Source organism: Amia ocellicauda, chromosome 14, assembly GCF_036373705.1.
Source record: "Amia ocellicauda isolate fAmiCal2 chromosome 14, fAmiCal2.hap1, whole genome shotgun sequence".
Classification (NCBI taxonomy): Eukaryota; Metazoa; Chordata; class Actinopteri; order Amiiformes; family Amiidae; genus Amia; species Amia ocellicauda.
In genome coordinates, this window is record NC_089863.1 from 17,907,711 (window position 1) to 17,931,128 (window position 23,418).

Sequence of the window (23,418 nt, forward strand, 5' to 3'; positions counted from 1 at the left end):
TGTAATGTCAGTGTGTGTCTATTTGGAAGAGTCTTGTAGATGGTGTTGAGCACACTTGTGAGAGCAGTCAAAATGCCAAAATAGAAGTAGGAACCTCCAGCCTTTGTTTCAACTACAGCTGCTCTTCTTGTCTTTAAAAAGGTTCTTGCATCTTTTGGTAGAGACGGATGGTACTTTCTTAGCAGTATTAATAAAGAAGAAAGAGCTGCCAAGGTAATGCGCAACTCTACTGTCCCCTTGGCCCGTGATTCATCTAGGCTATCCTCTTGTTCATCTGCTTCAGAGATATCTGCACTGAACTGACTATTGGGCCCAAAAGTAAGCAATTCATTGGTTTCATCTTCAGTTTGGTATAGTTCTTGCAAATCAGACAAACTTGTCTCATTATCCTCCACACTCCCATCAGGGATGTCACTTGATTGTACAGACAAGTTGCTTTGTGGCTCAGCATAAAACCTCCTGTTGCATCAACTTTAAACATTTAGCAACCTTAGAACTGGCTGTCTGCCTCTTGGAGGAAGCCTTACTGCACTGATACAGCTTTCCCTCCATGTATACAATCCAGACCTAAAAATATGATGCCTTCATTTTATTAAGTTACTGCTTAATGCTATGGCTTATGCTTACAATAAGGTTAAAGAACTTCCACAGTCTTCATGTTTATATTCTTTCTGTACAATGCTATTATACATCATGTTTACATTTCAATATTAATAAAGGGCTTTTACCAATAGTTTGTACACATTTATTAACAATTCAAGCAAACATTTCATACATTGCACTACTGGAACGTTAAATTGTGTGTTCATTTTTGTAAATAGCGGCCTATACACCGATCAGCCATAACATTATGACCACCTGCCTAATATCGTGTAGGTCCCCCTTTTGCCACCAAAACAGCCCTGACCCATCGAGGCATGGACTCCACTAGACCTCTGAAGGTGTACTGTGGTATCTGGCACCAGACGTTAGCAGCAGATCCTTTAAGTCCTGTAAGTTGCGAGGTGGGGCCTCCATGGATCGGACTTGTTTGGCCAGCACATCCCACAGATGCTCGATTGGATTGAGATCTGGGGAATTTGGAGGCCAAGTCAACACCTTGAACTCGTGATTAATCAGACCAGGCCACCTTCTTCCATTGCTCCGTGGTCCAGTTCTGATGCTCACGTGCCCATTGTAGGCGCTTTCGGCAGTGGACAGGGGTCAGCATGGGCACCCTGACTGGTCTGCAGCTACGCAGCCCCATACGCAACAAACTGCGATGCACTGTGTTCTGACACCTTTCTATCAGAACCAGCATTCACTTTTTCAGCAATTTGAGCTACAGTAGCTCGTCTGTTGGATTGGACCACACAGGCCAGCGTTCGCTCCCCACGTGCATCAATGAGCCTTGGCTGCCCATGACCCTGTCGCCGGTTCACCGCTTTTCCTTCCTTGGACCACTTTTGATAGGTACTGACCACTGCAGACCGGGAACACAACACAAGAGCTGCAGTTTTGGAGATGCTCTGACCCAGTCGTCTAGCCATCACAATTTGGCCCTTGTCAAAGTCGCTCAGATCCTTATGCTGCCCGTTTTTCCTGCTTCTAACACATTTGCAGCATTTTCAGAAGCAATTATGGAAAGGGAGGGTACATTGTGAAATATATTTGACTGATGCCATTGGACAGCAAGCAAGTCACGTCGGCCGAGCAGCTTCTCAGAAGAGTCAACAGAATCTGAGAAACGGGCGCCAACTGCGCAGAGCACGAAGTATCATATTAATATTGTTGTGATCTTCTGCTCTCTATCCACTTTGTGGTGACATATTAATAGAGTTATAGGGCTGTCCTAAAATGTATTAGAAATTAATGAAAGCTTATGGTATCACTAATTTAACATGTACATTTTCATATACAATTACAGTACTCAGCCTATATGTAAACTCTAAGAAGTGAAGATTCTAATAAGAACCTTTTTGGATCCCAGGGTTGATACTGTAGAGGATCCTTAAGGTTCTTATTAGAGCCCTTTACCAAGGTTCCCTGCAAACAAGGATCCTTAAAGAACCTTAAATGGAGGTTAAATGAAACGCGATCATGATGAAAAAGGGTTCTTAAATGATCGCTTGTGTTACCACGGAGCTCACCTTTCTTAAACGAACCCTTTAACTCCTGAACAACCCAGAGGTTCTAAATAGAACCCCTGATACATTTTAAATGTTTAGAGTGAGTATGTACGCGGCTGGTGTTTTTTCTGTTACAGTTATTAATTTACTGTAGAAGCTTTATTTTCTGTTAACTGTATCTGAAAGATTATACATTTTAAAAAGTAGTCCTGATGTAATGTAAATCACAATGTCAGGGGCAGGCTAATTTGAGAGCAATTCCAAAAGGTAGAATAACACTCATTAATGATAATAATAATAAAATAGGTTGATGTTTATATAAATTAAATATACGTATCTTACAAGTTTATTGTGTAAATGGGTTAATTTATATATTTATTGTTTGTTTTATAATGTATATTGTGCAGGCAAATTTGTAAATGGTTTATTTTAAGTAGCCAATACAACAAAGGTTAAGGTTTCCAACAGCTTTTGTACAGAACACTACAGACAGGACATGGTTTTAAAGTTAAAGCAGAAAAATACATTCAGTATAAAATACATGTAGGATTAAGATAAGTTAGAGAGACAATGCAAAAGTCCTTAATAAAATAAAAATCCATCCATCTTCGAAGCCGCTTATCCTGGTCAGGTTCGGCAGGAACACCCCAGGACGGGACGCAGCCCAGTGCCGGCAGTTCAGCTGCGCAGGTCAACCTGGCGGACGGTGGGAAGAAGCGGGAGACCCGGGAAACCGCGCAGACAGACACCGAGCCGAGACCCGGACCAGCGCCACTGCGCCGCCCCTAAATAAAAATACCATTTTATATTAATGTGTTATTTATTATTGTTATTCATATTTGTTAAAGCCGTCTCTCTAATTTCGCATTTCCCAAATTAGCGCCTGCTCTTGTCTATTAAATCAATAAACTGCTCCTTCTGATGGAATTGTTAACGGATGTTTTCTGTTAGCGCTTAAGAATAATAATAATAATAATAATAATAATAAAAATAAAGCACTGTCACACTGCCTTGTAATAATTAAGTACAGTTGTTAATTTAGTAATTCTGGTCTGCTACCTAAGCTTTCATTCATTTCTGATACATTAATTAAATTATTATAATTAATTAAAATGTCACCACAAAAAGTGGACAGAGAGCAGAAGACACAGCGATATTAATACGACGCTTCTCGCTCGTTTCTCAGACTGTCGGCTCTTCTGAGAAGCCGCTCGGCCCACGTGACTTGCTTGCGGTCCAATGGCGTCAGTCAGATATATTTCTCAATGCGCCTGCCTTTATAATCGCTTCTGAAAATGCTGCAGCTGCTGCTTTATTTTTCAGCACTTCTAAATCTCACAGCCGCTGCTTTATTTTTTGTCAGCAGTTGCACTTCAGGGCCAACGTATAGGTGCCATGATATCAAGATAATCAGTGTTATTCACTTCACCTGTCAGTGGTCATAATGTTATGGCTGATCGGTGTATATTGTACAATGTAACGGTGTGCTAGCAGTATTTGGAAATCAAATGTACCATTTACATAAAGTAAACTATGTCATTATAGTAATGGTTAAACTTACGTAATTATAGCTCTCTTCCAGTAAAAAGATGATCCAATGAATTGCGGCTCAAAGACGGAAGAAAAGGGGAGTTGACGATCTGACGGTGTCGGGCCGATTCCGCGGGCTGTGAATCAGTTCAGTCGTTTCGAATCTTCGTTTCCCCCAACATCACTAATTATTCCAAAGCGATACAAACACAAAACCCCAAATACATACACAGTCTAAACTGCACCCCCCAATCCCACGCAATACACAGCACGCACCCTACAATGGACAGTTCAGTCCAAGGCAGTCTGCGTCCCAATCGGTCTCCTCTTCACAGCCAGTGCTGAAGAGACGCGGGTCTCAGACACAACTCGCACAAACTACAGACGAGTCCGCTGTTCTCACGCTCAGCCCGAGTCCTGTGCGCGTCTGTCCCCCGCGGCCCGGCTCAGCCTCCAGAGGGCCCCGCACTGCAGAGGGACCCCGTCTCGCCAGCACGTCTTTATCCTCGTCCCTTGCGTGTGCGATTGTTCGTTTAGTCTCCACCAAACCCCCCTTCTGCACCCCACAGCTGTCCCGCACTGTCCATCTCTCCGCTTCCTCGTCCCCTTCTCTGCTGGACTGAACCATCTCTCTGTGCCTGTGTTTCTGGCTCTGTTGCTCCGAGTTCAGTTTCAAGCACAGGGAGCGCAATGAGTCACAAGTGTGAGCAGATGTTGAAACAGTGGTGGGTTGGGCAAGGCATGTGTGCCGCATCAGGGGCAACTAGAACTCAGGCAAGTAATTAGGAAAACACAGGTGAATAATCAACCAAAAAGTGAAACAATCAATGACATAGAAATCAATAAACACACGTAATAACAATTAGCAAATCAGTGTCACACAAACAATACGTTAAAAATAAAGACAATATAACAAAGTTAAATTGTTGTGATTTGTGGGGATCATTACGTCTTTACCGATAGCTTCTCAAATGCCCTAGAAGTCACAATGCAGATTGAAAACCAGATCTGTACCCACAATACAGGCTGTACAAAATGAACAGAAAAAAAGACTTGGAAGAAGTCTCTTCGGATTGATACACAAACATACATCGTATGACTACAGTATGAAAATGATTCCTCTCCTTCTGAGACCCACCACAAACAAACATTCAAATATAAGGTTTTAATATTTAACTCGTCTGATTACATGACATTTTTACCAATAACAATTGTTTTGTACATTCCCTTACAATTTCAGTGTATTATTATTTGTGAGTACTGTATAGAAAATTATTTACAGTCATTTATATTGCTTGCATCAGAAACACCCGAACAGTCTGTCAGAAGCCCCTTGCCAAAAACAGGTTTTCTATGTAGGATATTGATTTTAAGTTACTTCATTGCTAAAGAGTAAATTCCGTTCACGAAGTTTCATCCTCTGATCGCACTCCACCATAAAAACAACGTGGACATCAACCCTACATATAACAATGATGTCCGACGTGCCGAAATGATAGGTCAGATTGATGTAGATTGCATTCAATACTAATCACTTATAATGATGTGCCACTATTTTAGTATTCCTCTAAATATTGGGCTGGGACCTAAATTGATAAATGTACACCTTTGCCCAATGCGACAGTCCTTACGAGACATACACATTTGCCTTTTGCTGCAGATCGTTTTATTCCACATTTTCAGTTGAACCCACGACTCCACTGTCACCTTTATACTGCCTATTTTAATTATTATTATTATTATTATTATTATTATTATTATTATTATTATTATTATTATTATTATTATTATTATTATTAATATATAGTTCTCCCTGTGATGATCACGGACAAAAAAATACTACTAATAATACTAATAATGATATAGTATAATGTTCGTAGTATCACAACCACTACTTGACATAAAATAATATAATAAGGAAACAAACTACAGGTGGGACATTCTCTACTTGCTAATTCTTCCCATGCCTTCAGAATCTACACCCCCTAACCATCCTCATTCTCTCGACTTCTCCTTATATAGAGTTGAATCTCATTCTGAGGAGGGCTGTGTGTTGACTGGCAGGTGTCAGTGCTCTGTGGTTTGCATACAGACCTTTTTAAACAGCGCACTGAGCTGAGAGCTCACACAGTCTGTGCGGCTGGTCAATAGCACCTGTTCACAGTTAGTACTGTACCTAGGTGCCCTAGTCTAAAGAGTATCAGGCAAAAAGGTAAGGTGACATTATTATTATTATTATTATTATTATTATTCCTGCATGCTCTTCACTAGCATCATTATTCTATAAAGATTGTATAATCTGTTCAGTAAATGTGATGATTTGGGAAATGTCTTGAGAAATGGGAAAGGTTCATATTTAAGTAAATAAACGAACAAACAGAACACATCTTTTAAATAACGCAGTGGTTTGTATAAAAAAAATAAAATAAAAACAGAACAGCTTGTATGATAGGTTAGTATGGTTACTATAAAAATAAATACATTTTAAACAAAAGGACAGATCCTAAAAAATATACTATGGTTACTACAAGGTAGTGTTGGGTGATAATAGAATTTTGCTCCACAATACCAACACTAAATTTAGGATAACTCTGGATAATTGCAAGACAATATAGTCTATGTCCAGTACAGAGCATAGTGGGCTACAACTATTAGTTCCAACATAAGCCTAAAATCATGAAATCAGTAACTGTAGGCTTATGGTACCTGCACAAAATCAGTAGGAAATGATGTTATTGCATGTAAAGCAAGCAACAACTGAATCTCAACCAACCTGGCATATGCAGAAGTATGGAGGGAGATCATTGTCAAAAATATTCATATGCGTAAAAATACTTTACAAATCACAAATACAAGTACAAATCCCAAAATTACTAGTACAAATTGCATATTACCACTTGAGCTGGATAGAGCGTTAAATCAGTCAAAAATACGTCACAAAGGTCACAGGCTGAGATTGTGGAACAATCGATGAGGATTTAACAGCGCATGCGTTCAGCTACGGAAAGCAGGTGTTGTGATATGTGAATGCTCAAGCGAAATGCTGACGCTAATGCTGTTTTTGTGTGCTAAACCATCCATTCAGTACACACCTGCGGGGTTGAGATATATCTATCTATTAATAACTCTGGCATTTTTATAGCCAGAAAAAGTTAGAGAATTGGGGCTTTCAAATGATACCAAGATTGTTAAGATCTGACGTGAGGAGATATTGACTGCAAAAAAATATAACAATGCTCGAACCCAATTAATGTTTCATTAACTCCTTCAGTTTTTATCAAATTTTCATCCAGATTGTCTTAAAATTGCATTTTGACTAATACTTTAAGAGACAAATGTACAAAAAATAAGTTTACATTGAAATATTTTTTCAAAACATAATGTAATAATTTATAATTATGCTAAAAATGTGGTAGTGGTGCAATACAGTGTGTCCAATCATGGTCAACAATGCAGAATCTGATTCTGCAATTTGTATGCTTTCATTTGAGTAGTCCCACATGCTTGTGATCATTATAATGGAGATATTGCCCTTTTGCAAGTATTGTGGTACATATTGTCTCAAACCTTTTCCACGTAGGCTAGATTCTTTCAAATGCACATTATTCCTTCATTTCTTATGTTATTTGCACCAACAACATACATGGAATTTCAACATAAAATTATCATATCAAGATTTCCCATCGACTTTAATAAAGGAAACTCAAAACAGATTTTAGTTTGTGAAAAAATAAAAAACTTGGTTGTACTGTAATCTAGTTTATCTAATCATGATCAACTATGCACACTATTATAGTTCTGGTTCTCTAGTTTAATTTGACAGGTGTCACATACCTGTACTCCTTATAATGTCCATATTAAACACTTCTAAGTCTAAGAAGTTCCAACCAGGTGAAAATTGGGGGATGGGGGGTTGTAAATCTGATATCTGAACTTTAGCATAATGGACAGCAATATAAAATGGTGAAGTGTAAAATGTATTGTGAAATTGTGAACTAAACCACTAATCCAAATTATGCATTAAAACAATATGCATTTAAACAAATCACATTTCCATTAATTTGCATTTTAAAATGGGACCAGCTGTTTGCTGTGCAATAAAACAGAGTATGTAATCATAAAGAGTCTAATGAAAGATCACAGTAACAGTAACAATTTCAATATTGCACTAAATGGAATATATTGAAGGAAAAAAACACACAGCCACATAAAAACTAAATAATTGTGCATGCTGTACATCTCAGTCACTCCACTTGCACAGCGCAATTTTTATATCATACTTTAGGGGCCCTTGTAAAGTTAGTGGAGGGGAGGGAAAAAGTTAAATACAAAGGAATGAGATTACCAGCAAGAAAGAAATCATGATAAAACAATGTAACCTATATAAACTGTAGGCCAGCAGGGATAAGAGGGAGGACACTGCACAGACAGGAGCCAGTCTTATGTTTGTTGGGGCATTATTTGGGACAAAATGAAAATGAAAATGCAATAATCCCATTTGTATTTTCATTTTCACATACTAGTAAGCACATTCACAGATAATATTGAAATGTAAATGCAAAAGGCAATTGCAATTCCGTTTTCAAAAACTTCCCCACTTTATGGTTGACTTTATTCAGATGATAATGTATTTGTGAAAATAGCTCTTACGCCCTTTTCGGGAAAGAATGGAAATGCAAATGTCAAACGCAGTTGTAAATGCACGGTCAAAGACTGCTATTACAAATGCACGATCAACCCCACTTCAAGATGGACTTTTTTCAATTGATAATTCAATTGTGAAATGAAAGACACAGTGCCGCTCTTTGCAAATGCATGTCATACCTCGTTTTCTGGACAAAATGTAAATGCAATGTCAAACACTATTGCAAATATATAATCATGGTCTACCGGCCTTTAACCTTCAACCTCTGAACCTCTGAACATGCCCACAAGACTCACTTGGAGCTGCTATTGGCCAGCATCTCTGTTCGCTGTTCTCTGCTCTGTGTTATCTGTGCATGAGGGAAGTGCTCAATTTCAAGCATAATTATCGATGCAGACCCGGAAATCAGACGGCTCACGGAATTACGATTACAGTCCTGTGTGGGAATGTTCAGAGGTTCAATGAAAGATGATGCACTGATTTGTAATTGATTTTGTGATCGAAAAAGATTTCATATTTATTTAATTGAAATACCAAGATGTTAATATATATCAAAAGCTATAAATCTCAGCACTCCTGCTCCCTACTATAGCAATAATTACAAAATGGAATTATGTCAATAACAATTTAAATCATTCACCTTTCTCACACACTCTCTCTCTCATCCACAGGGCCCCATCATAATTCAGTGTTCCAGTCATGGGCTCTCTCTGCCCTCTTCTCCTGCTGCCCTGGGCTCTGCTCTCACTGTACCAGCCTGATGTTGTTCTGGGCTGCCACACCGGGACCCGGCGAAAATGCCAGAGTGCCAGCTTTGTTCCCGGCTACAACCTGGTGGGTGAAGGGTTCAGCATAGTGAGCATGCAGCGGAAGGGTGCCTACGTAATCAACATTGAGACCTGGGAGATGGCCAACGGGAGATGCAGGCTGTGCAAAAACACCCAGCTGGGCGGCGCATGGCAGAAAGTGCCCCTCTCAGTTCTGGATTGGCGCCCTCAGATCAACTGTCGCCGCAGCCTCACTAGCAAGCTGTACCAGTCCAGTGAGTCAGTGCTGAAGGACAGCACTGATAGCGCCAGTGCCAGTTGGAAAGTGGGTCTGGGTCTGGTGGGGGTGGGTGGCTTGCATGTGGGAGGTACTCACTCTAAATCAGCCAGGTTTGCCATGGAAAAGTCAAAATCTGACAAGTACAGCTTCGCCAGCCAGGATGTCAACTGCAAGCATTACAGGTGAGAAAGAAGAGTGGAACATACAGGAAACACTGACTGACTGTCTGACTGGATACTACAGTACCTTAAGACTAGAGATAGAGAGAGAGGGAGAGGGACAGGAAGAGGGAGAGAGATGAGGGGTTGCAAGAATAGAATATAGTCTGTTAAAAATTACCTGAGAGAAGGCAAGAGAGAAAACAGAATGAAATTGGTAAGCACTAAACCAGTTGTTCCCAAAGCTGTGGGGACAATATATAGGGGGGTGCGGGTAGAGAGCTGAAGGGGTAGAAAGTCAAGGAGACAATTTGAGTGAGTAGTAGATGTAGTAAGAATAGGTTTAGCATTAGGGGTTTGAAAAATGTAAATGGTAATATAAATATGAACGTGTGAGATGAGGGGGGCACCAGCCAAAAAGTTTGGGAACCACTGCACTAGATGGAGAGAAAGAGACACGTCTAATAGTCAAGGAGGGTAATAACATGTTCCACTTTGCATACATCTCTCTATCTCTCCCTCTCACCCACTACAGTTTCCGCCTGAAAGACCAACCTCCCCTGAACTCTGAGTTCCTCAAGACACTGAACTCTCTGCCCAGGACATACAACAGCCAAACAGTCACTAAGTTCCAACACTTCATAGAAACTTACGGCACCCATTACATCCACAAGGTGAGGCTGGGGGGCCGAGTGCAGAGCATCACAGCCATGCGCACATGTGAGGCGGCCATGAAGGGGGTGACTGTTCATGACATCAAGAACTGTCTGAGCGTTGAGGCCACGGCCACCATCAAGGGCGTGACCGCCAGCGCCATGTCAGAGTTCTGCCGAAAGACCAGCAAGAAGCTGGAACGGGGCAAGACCTTCCACAGCACCTTTTCAGATCGCAAGACGGAGGTGATTGGGGGTCTCTCAAGTGTCCATGACCTCCTGTTCTCACCTGAAGGGCCGGCCGCATACAAGAAGTGGATGGATTCCCTGAAGACCCACCCAGATATTGTCTCCTACTCCCTGAAGCCTCTGCACTTGCTGGTTAGGGAAAACAACATCGCACAGGCAAATCTGCAGAGAGCTGTGCGTGAGTACATCTTGAAGAATGCCCTCTCCCGCTCCTGCTCCAACCAGTGCAAAGTCGGGAGTCGCAGCGATTCGACCAACTCCTGTCTGTGCAAGTGCCACGGGCAAACTGGCATTGATGCAGACTGCTGCCCCATCAAACCAGGCCTGGCCAAGCTGGTGGTGATTGTAGAGAGAGCAACAGGGCTGTGGGGTGATTATTTCTCCAAGACCGATGCCTACGTGAAGGTTTTCTACCGCAAGCAAATGGAAGAGACCCCTGTTATCTGGAACAACGACTTCCCTTATTGGGGCCGGGAGATCAAATTTGACACAGTGGAACTCTCCTTGTCCCAGCCAGTCAAGTTCGAGGTGTGGGATCGGGACAACAAGTGGGATGATGACCTCCTGGGGAAGTGTCAGTTTGACCCGATAAGGGGGAAGATGAATAAGACTTGTGGCCTCAAACATGGCTCCCTGTATGTCTCCATCAGTGTGGAGTGCGCGCCCAGTCTGGGGGGTAACCACTGTGAAAGCTACATCCCGTCACTTATGTCTGCAGACCAGGCTTCCCGCTACGTGGGCCGCAACCTGATGCCCATCCCTGAGCCCTTCCTGAGTGCCCTGCAGAACCAGGGGCAGCTCCGTCCAGCCAACTACACCTGGTCATTAGGTCCTCAGCCTGGAAGAGGAAACATGCGCGCCATCGCCACAGAAGCACCATGAGGAAAGATCCTCAGCACAGCTGCAGCAGGATTGGCCATCAGCATTCAGGAAACTGCTTTAGAGACATCCCCAACCCCAACCCCCAAGCTGATCTACCCTCTCCAGCTGGTAGAACAAGCCGGACCCCCAACTCTGACAGCCCCTGTGGCCCCTGTCTCTGTTTGTTATTCCAGTCATCCCTTTACTGTTTCTTGTGCGTCTCTCTCCCTCTCTTCCCTCTGTATAATTGTCTCCTATCCAACTCACTCATTAATTATTTTTGTAGTTTCTTTTATTCAGTAACTGTGCCCCTGCAAATACCTTCATAAACTACTGATGCAACAGAGTGGCTTGCTTTAAGCTCTCAATATAGAGCAGAATCTCACACAGTGCTAATAATAATTTAATAATACATACCCAACTCCAGACTATGTCCCAGTCTCTTTCAACAGACTGTGATGACAACAAATTAAACTTGAGTGCTACAGCAGGACGTCTGTGTTGTGAACAGCTTGGCTACAATAAAGAAGCATTTTCAAAAGGCAGTCTCATCTCGTGCCCATTACTCTCACAGGCTGATGGCACTCGAGCCCGGGGTCCATTAGTGTTAAAGAGCTGAGGAGTGAGTGTGATGTGGGCAGAGTATCCTGGGGACTGAAAGTGATGTTCAATACTGGCTCTACCATTGAAGCCACATAACAAAGGAATAATACAAATATATTCTATTTCCATAGGGATATATGTATTATTCACCATGGTAAATACTAATAGTATAGCAAACAGTTTCCCAAGGAGATACCATACCCTTTTAGTTACTCAGCACTTTGTGGTGTTAGTTCCAGTTGCTACTGGTTAGTGTGGCAGCAGTTGTAAGTGCAATTTATTTATCTAAATGTTACATAAATACCAGGGTAAACTCACTAATACATTTGGATTGTCTGTAAGTTCACTTAAATCCCAAATCTATTTAGCAAGTAGAAATTGTCTAGGGGTGGTACACTAGAACTCCATGCAATACAATAGTTCAGAAAATATCCCCGATATCCTCTCACTAGTATTATAAGTTATAAGTTATAGCAAAACCACCTCAATCTCTCTACTTCTTTCACTCCAGTTATCTTTTTTCATGTGTAAAACAAAACAAAACACAGGATTTACAAACATTATTTCACTCCTTCAAATACATTGAATATCACAGCAGTAAATAGATTGTATGTTTTTGATTATGGTCTTTACTGTTTGTGAGAAAATGAAATGCCATGGTTCAGATTTATAATATATACGATATAAATGATAATTAAAACATGCATTCCATCTAGCAATAAGTAACAGCACAATTAAACAGTTTAGAATTTATTTTCTCAGTGCTTTAGATCTTATGTTCTTTTTTAAGTTCTAATTTATCTTCAGACAATAGTCTTTCTTTTAATACCTAATCTCACAGTGAAACGGATTTGTAATTCCTACATCCCGATTATTCCCTGTTTCGCCGCCAGAGGTCATCTGAGCCACACTTTCCTCTGATTCAGTTATTGGGCCTTGATCAGCTCCAAATCAGTCCATCATTCAATCATCATCATCCCTGACTCCCCTGTTTACCCTTTCCACTTGACTCCTGTTTCTTCCACTCATCAACCCTTGTATTTACACCAATCAGCCATAACATTATGACCACCTGCCTAATATTGTGTGGGTCCCCCTTTTGCCGCCAAAACAGCCCTGACCCGTTGAGGCATGGACTCCACTAGACCTCTGAAGGTGTGCTGTGGTATCTGGCACCAAGACGTTAGCAGCAGATCCTTTAAGTCCTGTAAGTTGCGAGGTGGGGCCTCCATGGATCGGACTTGTTTGTCCAGCACATCCCACAGATGCTCGATTGGATTGAGATCTGGGGAATTTGGAGGCCAAGTCAACACAAGTCGTGATTCATGAGACCAGGCCACCTTCTTCCATTGCTCCGTGGTCCAGTTCTGATGCTCACGTGCCCATTGTAGGCGCTTTCAGCAGTGGACAGGGGTCAGCATGGGCACCCTGACTGGTCTGCGGCTATGCAGCCCCATACGCAACAAACTGCGATGCACTGTGTGTTCTAACACCTTTCTATCAGAACCAGCATTCACTTTTTCTGCAATTTGAGCTACAGTATCTGGTCTGTTGGATTGGACCACACGGGCCAGCCTTCGGTCCCCACGTGCATCAATGAGCCTTGGCCGCCCATGACCCTGTCGCCGGTTCACCGCTTTTCCTTCCTTGGACCACTTTTGATAGGTACTGACCACTGCAGACACAAGAGCTGCAGATTTGGAGATGCTCTGACCCAGTCGTCTAGCCCTTGTCAAAGTCGCTCAGATCCTTACGCTTGCCCATTTTTCCTGCTTCTAACACATCAACTTTGAGGACAAAATGTTCACTTACAGCCTAATATATCCCACCCACTGACAGGTGCCATGATAACGAGATTATCAGTGTTATTCACTTCACCTGTCAGTGATCATAATGTTATGGCTGATTGCTGTATATATATATCTATAGATATACACTCACCTAAAGGATTATTAGGAACACCTGTTCAATTTCTCATTAATGCAATTATCTAACCAACCAATCACATGGCAGTTGCTTCAATGCATTTAGGGGTGTGGTCCTGGTAAAGACAATCTCCTGAACTCCAAACTGAATGTCTGAATGGGAAAGAAAGGTGATTTAAGCAATTTTGAGCGTGGCATGGTTGTTGGTGCCAGACGGGCCGGTCTGAGTATTTCACAATCTGCTCAGTTACTGGGATTTTCATGCACAACCATTTCTAGGGTTTACAAAGAATGGTGTGAAAAGGGAAAAACATCCAGTATGCGGCAGTCCTGTGGGCGAAAATGCCTTGTTGATGCTAGAGGTCAGAGGAGAATGGGCCGACTGATTCAAGCTGATAGAAGAGCAACTTTGACTGAAATAACCACTCGTTACAACCGAGGTATGCAGCAAAGCATTTGTGAAGCCACAACACGTACAACCTTGAGGCGGATGGGCTTCAACAGCAGGAGACCCCACCGGGTACCACTAATATTACAATTACTGTCGGAAAAGATGCGTCTTGAGTAAGCGCCGGAATGAGGTCAAGGACTCTGCTGTTTTGACTTTGGTGGGCAGGTCGTTCCACCGTTTAGGGTCCAGGGATGAGAAGGAGCAGCTCTGGAGGAAGGAGAGTGGAGAGGAGGCAGAGTTAGCCTTCTGGCACTGGAGGAGCGCAGTGGTCTGGAGGGGATGTATGGAGAGATGAGTGACTGAAGGTAGCTTGGTGCAGTGTGGTCAAGACAGCGGTAGGTGAGGGTCAATGTCTTGAACTGAATGCGTGCCGCTATCGGGAGCAAGTGGAGGGAGCGGAGCAGTGGAGTAGCGTGTGTGAATACCAGACGAGCCGCAGAGTTCTGGATGAGCTGGAGCGGCGGGTAGTAGATGCAGGCAGGCATCTACTAGATTGCAACTAGGAGCTAATGGTCAGTGGAGTCCATTCTTTGGAGCTCTGTGGTACTTAGAACAAAGTGCGTGTTATCAGCCTGCTTAACGAGAGCGGGTAGCATGTCCCAATGCTGCAGTGCCCTACTGCCAGGCTGCTGAGTGCTAGTGTCGGGGCACTCTAGGGGGATGGAGATGCCTTTCTTCACCCCAGCTAGCTCCTGTTTAACGAGAGCCTCAGACTCACAGGGCAGAGGCTGCACTGCACTGACCTTACAATTAACTTAATCTGGACTTCTATAGATCATACACAGTCAGTTTTGTATACATTCTGACTACAGTGAGAAGCGCTGTGTCCTGCCTCAGACAGGAGCTCAGTCTGGTTTTCTCTGGGTTGTGCTTTCGTTGGGACTGATCTTTTTATATTATATATATATATATATATATATATATATATATATATATATGTAGCGTAAGGTACACTTATAAATTTCAATTAAAGAAGTGAATTTATAGTATCACCTTATCACGAATCCTGGAATCTTGTAGAACTCAATTTCTGTAATAATTGGACGCAGACACCAATTCCAAAGATATAAATTGTCAAATGTATTCAAAAACAAAGATTAAATGTAGCACTACACTAATTATACAAAAGGGAAAAACTAATTAAAATTCAACTCTAGATCAACAAATCAAAGACAAATCACTTCCGTGACCAAATCAAAGACCATGGGATCGCATATGATAACACACAAATCGTTAACAAAAAAGGTTATAAACACATTGACTACAATACCGGTTAGTAAGACGAAGGTGAGTCTCTCATTAGTATTGTTAGTCAGACATTAAATAACTACGCAGGTTAGTATTTATGTCAGGTAACTTCTTGTTATATATATATCAGTCTCATTTACGTTTAGGTGCCGAGAAAGATCCTATCATTACTTGTTACCACAATTTCCATTAACTGATTATTATTCAATGATTAAGGATAGGCAGGGCCACCAATAATCTAATGTCTATTAACTTGTGTCAATTTCAGACTAAACAGTTAAACAGGAATGAGAAGATATTTCTCGGTGTTGACAGATTTTATTTCTAAAATTATCAACAAAACAGTTTAATGCAACACACATTTATATTTAAGAAAACTAAATGATATTACACATTCTAGAGTTATGAATCACAGATTAACATTTTTAATTGATTTCTCAAATGTCATGAATGATGAACTCCAAACTGTTAAACTTATCTGAAGCCTCTCTGGCTTCGGGCTCAGATAACAGCACACGGCACGAGGTCCGTGTGGTTTGGAACAAAGGCAGTCCGGTTCGGCTTTGTCCAAGAACTTCCACTCAGTCGATGCACCTGGAAGTTGGGGTTTTGCGAATGTAGAGTCTTTTCCAAACAGATTTTCCACTGGTTTGAAGGCTCCAAGGTTGTGGACAAAATCTTCTTTGTAAGCAGGGTTCCACTGTAGTTACTTGAAGACAAAGTCTTTGAGGAAAGCAGGGCCCTGTTCGTTCCAAGGGTCAAGTTTCTTAAGACTCAAATAGCTATTTAAATGTATGACACTTTCGTATTCAGTCGACTTCAGTCAATTATCCAGCTGTAAAACTCCAATGATCAGGTGGGCACAGGCGGGCAGCGCAGTCTGTAAAGTTCTTTATTTAATAAAGTCCTTTAAAATAATTCTTCGTACGGCTCAATCTCCTTCTCCCAGTTTAACTCTTCTGTTGCTGGCAAAGACTTGGTTGGTTTCTGGTTCCGGTTCTGGCAACAGAGCTACAGGTTGAGCTGTGGCAGCGAGTTTCTGGTTCAGGTGAGAGAGAGAGAGAGAGAGAGACCGTGCGCTGTCCTTTATACGCCTGTCAGATAAATAGGGTTCGTAGCTCTGCGTCGGGATTTCGGCTCTTGTCCATTTCAAAGAGTTTTTATTACCTACAGGCCCCCTTCCCCAGACATTTCACAGCAGGATTCCAAACTATTTGTCCTATTCTCAGTGCCATCCTCACAAAACTGTCACTTTGATGTAAACCAGTTCCACACTTTAAGGAATCTGATAACTTTGGGGGGAGAGGTCTTCTTTGGATCAGTGCTTCAGCTCAGAGCTAAAATGCTCTTATCAAAATAACCCATCATAACGCTACATATATACACACACACACACACACACACACACAGTGAGGGAAAAAAGTATTTGATCCCCTGCTAATTTTGTACGTTTGCCCACTGACAAAGAAATGATCAGTCTATAATTTTAATGGTAGGTGTATTTTAACAGTGAGAGACAGAATAACAACAAAAAAATCCAGAAAAACGCATTTCAAAAAAGTTATATATTGATTTGCATGTTAATGAGTGAAATAAGTATTTGATCCCCTATCAATCAACAAGATTTCTGGCTCCTAGGTGTCTTTTATACAGGAAACGAGCTGAGAATAGGAGCACACCCTTTAAGAGAGTGCTCCTATTCTCAGCTCGTTACCTGTATAAAAGACACCTGTCCACAGAAGCAATCAATCAATCAGATTCCAAACTCTCCACCATGGCCAAGACCAAAGAGCTGTCCAAGGATGTCAGGGACAAGATTGTAGACCTACACAAGGCTGGAATGGGCTACAAGACCATCACAAAGCAGCTTGGTGAGAAGGTGACAACAGTTGGGGCGATTATTGGCAAATGGAAGAAACACAAAATAACTGTCAGTCTCCCTCGGTCTGGGGCTCCATGCAAGATCTCACCTCGTGGAGTTTCAATGATCATGAGAACGGTGAGGAATCAGCCCAGAACTACACGGGAGGATCTTGTTAATGATCTCAAGGCAGCTGGGACCATAGTCACCAAGAAAACAATTGGTAACACACTACGCTGTGAAGGAATGAAATCCTGCAGCGCCCGCAAGGTCCCCCTGCTCAAGAAGCACATGTTCATTGGCAAACGTCAGACGGGCCTGTACATCTGAATGATTCAGAGGAGAACTGGGTGAAAGTGTTGTGGTCAGATGAGACCAAAATCGAGCTCTTTGGCATCAACTCAACTCGCCGTGTTTGGAGGAGGAGGAGGAGGAATGACCCCAAGAACACCATCCCCACCGTCAAACATGGAGGTGGAAACATTATGCTTTGGGGGGGGTTTTCTGCTAAGGGGACAGGACAACTGCACCGCATCAAAGGGACGATGGACGGGGCCATGTACCGTCAAATCTTGGGTGAGAACCTCCTTCCCTCAGCCAGGGCATTGAAAATGGGTCGTGGATGGGTATTCCAGCATGACAATGACCCAAAACACACAGCCAAGGCAACAAAGGAGTGGCTCAAGAAGAAGCACATTAAGGTCCTGGAGTGGCCTAGCCAGTCTCCAGACCTTAATCCCATAGAAAATCTGTGGAGGGAGCTGAAGGTTCGAGTTGCCAAACGTCAGCCTCGAAACCTTAATTACTTGGAGAGGATCTACAAAGAGGAGTGGGACAAAATCCCTCCTGAGATGTGTGCAAACCTGGTGGCCAACTACAAGAAACGTCTGACCTCTGTGATTGCCAACAAGAGTTTTGCCACTAAGTACTAAGTCGAAGGGATCAAATACTTATTTCCCTCATTAACATGCAAATCAATTTATAACTTTTTTGAAATGCGTTTTTCTGGATTTTTGTTTTGTTATTCTGTCTCTCACTGTTAAAATACTCCTACCATTAAAATTATAGACTGATCATTTCTTTGTCAGTGGGCAAACGTACAAAATCAGCAGGGGATCAAATACTTTTTTCCCTCACTGTAGGTTGAAACACTATCATTAACTGAAACAGAAACAGCTGTGTAGGATGAAACTGGTGAGGAACAGCCAAACTCAGATGACACGGTGAGGTTGCTGAATACAGTTTACTGTCAAAAGTCATACACCATGGCAAGACTGAGCACAGCAACAAAACACAAGGTAGTTATACTGCATCAGCAAGGTCTCTCCCAGGCAGAAATGTCAAGGCAGACAGGGGTTTCCAGATGTGCTGTTCAAGCTCTTTTGAAGAAGCACAAAGAAACGGGCAACGTTGAGGACTGTAGACGCAGTGGTCGGCCAAGGAAACTTACTGCAGCAGATGAAAGACGCATCATGATTACTTCCCTTCTCAATCAGAAGATGTCCAGCAGTGCCATCAGCTCAGAATTGGCAGAAAACAGTGGGACCCTGGTACACCCATCTACTGTCGGAAGAAGTCTGGTCAGAAGTGGCCTTCATGGAAGACTTGTGATCGAAAAACCATACCTCTGATGTGGCAACAAAGCCAAGCAACTGAACTATGCACGAAAACACAGGAACTGGGGTGCAGAAATATGGCAGCAGTTGTTCTGGACTGATGAGTCGAAATGTGAAATATTTAGCAGTAGCAGAAGGCAGTTTGTTCGCCGAAGGGCTGGAGAGTGGTATACAAATGAGTGTCTGCAGGCAACAGTGAAGCATGGTGGAGGTTCCTTGCAAGTTTGGGGCTGCATTTCTGCAAATGGAGTTGGGGATTTGGTCAGAATGAATGGTCTCCTCAATGTTGAGAAGTACAGGCAGATACTTATCCATCATACAGTACCATCAGGGAGGCCCCATCAGGGATCTGATTGGCCCCAAATTTATTCTGCAGCATGACAATGACCCCAAACATACAGTGACAGTCATAAGAACTATCTTCAGCGTAAAGAAGAACAAGGAGTCCTGGAAGCGATGGTCTGGCCCCAACAGTGCCCTGATCTCAACATCATCGAGTCTGTCTGGGATTACATGAAGAGAGAGGAGGCTGCCTAAATCCACAAAAGAACTGTGGTTATCTCTCCAAGATGTTTGGAGTTCAATTTGTGGAGCATTTCATTGGTATAATATGACCTTCACAGATGCTCCTTTTCTCTCCAAGAATGTGTTTTCAGTCATTTGCAGAAATTGAGTCAAACAGCTCTGAGGACACTTTATTTGTGTGAAAATAGCTGTGAATAATTCTGAACCCCTTCCTGTTTTGAAAAAAATACTAAATCTATTTTACATTTGTGGTGAATGTCTGCAATTTTTCTTGGGTTTCTTGAGAAGCAATAAAACTAATATGAATGCTGAAGAGTCAAAATAATCCAGAGAGAGATGTATTTTAAATTGAAAGGAATTTATTACAAGCAATTGCACAGAAGAGTTGTTTGAGAGGCAATCTCAAGAACAATCTTAGAAAAGTTACAAAGTACAGGCAGGAGAGAAGATAACCGGCTCACATGTCTGTCCCATGATGACTGGACATTCAGTTTCTGCCTGAGAACTGGTCAGGAAGACCAATATATAGTTGGGGTAAAATTAAGGCATATGTAATGTTAATATAAGGGGGTTTGTATGATGTATCAAGCCCAAATTGCCGGTGAAATCTGGTCAGGTTTTGTTCTTCTGGCTATCAGGGTTGAACTATAGTATAATACCTTAGCACAGACACAGGGAAAACAAGCAAAAACTAAAAATTCCTCCCATATAGGCGGGTGCTTGATTATTGATTGTGGATTAGAGGATATATAATAAAATGCATGTAGGTCATTATCAAGGAGTATAATGTGAAGTGTTAGAGTAAATGTGTGGTTGTGTCATTATTTCTTACAGTTGGGTACAACTGTAATCTCATGTATTTCTGGGACACTACAACAGAGGACACATGCCAGATTCTAGGTGCATAGAAGATAACAGACAGATAGAAAGTAAAAACATCACCAGAGATGAAACAGCAAAAATAATCTGAACAATAGACCACCAACTGATCAATACAGACTTCCCTCCCCAACCCCACCAAGAGTATTCCACGGCCTTGACCTTTCTAGTTTCTAGCTGCACCTTGTATTGGACATGCTTTATTTCCATCCTGGGTTTGAACACGGAGTTGTGCAAACTCTTTAAAGTGGCAGCAAGCAGTCTGTGTGCCAGGGCGACAGGTGTATTGTCAGTTGGCAATTGTCCATACCACCAAGGTGCAGTCAACAGACTGTTTAGGATGCGCCCGTGGATGACAAGGTCCCCAAGGACCAGTGTGTCATTTTTGGTTTTGCGGGGGATCTCAGTGGGCCGAACCTATAAGTAGGCAAGGAACCCAGGAAGCACCATTGTGTAGTAAACGCCTGTATAGCCGCCATGCCACCCTTCAGGGGAAGTACGGTGATGATGGCAGAAGACGTGTTTCTCAAGGGTTGGAGAGTGGAAAAAGAACAAATGATGAAAAACACAGTTTTGGTGCAACAGTCTGTAGTTGTTGTCATAATGCTTTGTGGGGATGACAACATGTAGCCAGTAGTTCCCATGCGACCATGTACTGCTCTTAGTGATTTCAACTTGAAAGCATCGGGAAAGGTTTGGGAAGACGTAGCTGCAGAGTGGATGAGGAGAAACCAGAAATGATCATCAGTTGAACAGAAAGGGACAGAGATCATTATTTGAGTAGAGATCAGCAAGGAAAGCCAGAGAATAATCAGTAGAAGTATAGAAGGGAGGAGTCCCCATACAAATATGTAATATGTCTCTTCTTACCATATTCAGAAGACCTGGGTTGAGCATATCAAATGCCCTTCAATCAGAGGTTGATCGTGTTATGTTAGTAATGGTGTCTGGGATGCTATCCAAGTGCTCAAATGCTTCTCCTGTCATAAGAGTGGCAGTGAGGGCATACGTTATGCCAGAGAAAGAACCCATTGCCCATAACCTCTGTCAGCCGCCACATTAACAGAATAGAAAACAGAATTTACATTTCTAAATGCACCTCCCAAATCTCCTACAAGACTGTGTTTGGCAATGGGTCAGTAACTGTGTGAATTGTAGGCTCTCACTTAATTTTGGTATTGCTCTGCTGCCAATGTACTGCCGCAGGATGAGCAGAACACAATTTAACCAATAGCACACTGACAGCAGTCATAACATTCTACTTGGAGTGTAATCATGACAGGGTCATATACGAGTGTCTTTTCGAGGCCTACATGGAGGATGCCACTAGGTGGTGTGTCATGCAGTGAAGGGCATGATATTGTAGTTTCATAGTTACAGGAGGTTAAATTAAACAGCGTGGTGTCAGTGCATCTGAGGCACACTATAGGATCAGTGCAATGTTCCTGGCAGTACTAGCCCTCCATCCCATCAAGCCAAAGCATTGTTGGGAGGTGAGTCCAATCTGCGATAAGAAAGACTTGTCTGTGGACCATGGTTCAGGTGGTCGTTCATCATATAATTTATCAGATCTTGAGAGCATGGGCAGTTATATATACTCTTTCCTTGATGAAGCTTGACTTGTGTCCAATGTTTCCATCTGGACCCTCCATCTTGACCATCCATGCAAACACTGGTGTCAGTGGCCAAATGGATGGTGTGTGGACCAGACCAATGATCTCGAAGACCAGCTCAAGAAGGGGTGATGCAAACCATAACAGAAGAGCCCAAAGAAAGGAGTGATGGCATCCTCCCTGAATGAGCTATGCCTCCCGAATATGAGCATGGAGAGAAAGCAGCTGCTGGCCTAGAGCGAAGACATAAGCTCAAGCAGTCTTTGAAAGGTTCTGAAGAATCAGTGGGGCCAAAAATGCCTTGTGGCAAGGCCATAGCAAGACCCATCATCAGCTCATAAGGGGAAAGCTGTGTAGTGCGAGAGGAACGATGCACAAAGTTTATACACATATAAGCCCACAGTCCAGCCCTTGCCTAGTGTGTGAGGTGTTTTCGAAAAACTCTCTCCTTCAGTGTGTGATAAGTGTGTTCCACTAGGCCAGAACTTTGGGGGTGATAGTGAATGTGAAATCGCTGTTTGACTATCAGGAATTGACAAGCCTGTTTCATTAACGTGCCAGTGAAAAGAGTGCCATCGTGGTGGAAGAAAGACAGGTGGGTGCAGTAGTGCTAGTGTCATAGGTGGGCCGTGAGGGACATAATTAATGCACTTATTAGTTAATTATCAAATTTTCCTTTTTCTTAACTACTATTATTCTTTTGTATTTTGTGCACTTTGATTCACTGGTTGTTTATGTATAACGAAGCATTGCTTCTCATGTTTATTTTGTGTGGTTTTTATTATATTTCACTTAATTGGGTGATTGGGTTATTGTTTCTTTGTCTGTTGCACACCACCATTCCCACATGGACTTACCTGGAATGAAATAATTGATTGTTTTCACCTGTGCCCCTGTTTCTCTAACTGCCTATAAAGGCTGAGGTTCCCCTCATTCAAGGGAAGCAATCAACTGAAACACAGCATGCATAAAACATAGTGTGGGTACTAAATGGAAGCAATCAGGCTGCAGGTAAAGCAGATGATTGGAGACTGGGAAAATGGCAAAGAACTCCTGAAGAAGGATTATAAACCATTACAAAGCGGAAAACCCTGGGAACATAGACAGAGATAAAGGGAAGAACACTTAACCCCTAGAGTCAATGGGCTCTGTGCTGGGTTTCCAAAGCTGCCTGCTTTCTTCCCAGACAGCCGTGAAATGGTGCGGCATCTGTGAACAAAGAAAGAGATGGTGATTTAAGTACTTGGGCATTGTGCAATTTGGGAATTTTAAACTAATGTGGTTTTGTTTTTTTGTTTTTTTTTAAACCTGCAGCTTGTCAGGGTCCCAGTCGGCCAACGGGGTCCTGGTGTCACACTGAAAGGGAGTGGGACCTTTCCACGCAGTTGTGCTTTTGTGAATTTTTGGAGGGAATTTTGTTATACGGTTGCTGTTATTTTTAGATTT

General features: G+C 42.3%; 1 protein-coding gene across 1 annotated transcript; it reads left to right on the forward strand.

Moving 5' to 3' along the window:
• Positions 1 to 5,774: 5,774 nt before the first annotated feature.
• LOC136767771 (perforin-1) lies at positions 5,775 to 11,796 on the forward strand. The gene is made up of 3 exons (XM_066721764.1): positions 5,775 to 5,850; positions 8,955 to 9,512; positions 10,024 to 11,796. The coding sequence occupies exons 2-3, from the start codon at positions 8,983 to 8,985 to the stop codon at positions 11,270 to 11,272; spliced, it is 1,779 nt and encodes a 592-aa protein (XP_066577861.1). The 5' UTR covers positions 5,775 to 5,850; positions 8,955 to 8,982; the 3' UTR covers positions 11,273 to 11,796.
• The last annotated feature ends 11,622 nt before the right edge of the window (positions 11,797 to 23,418 follow it).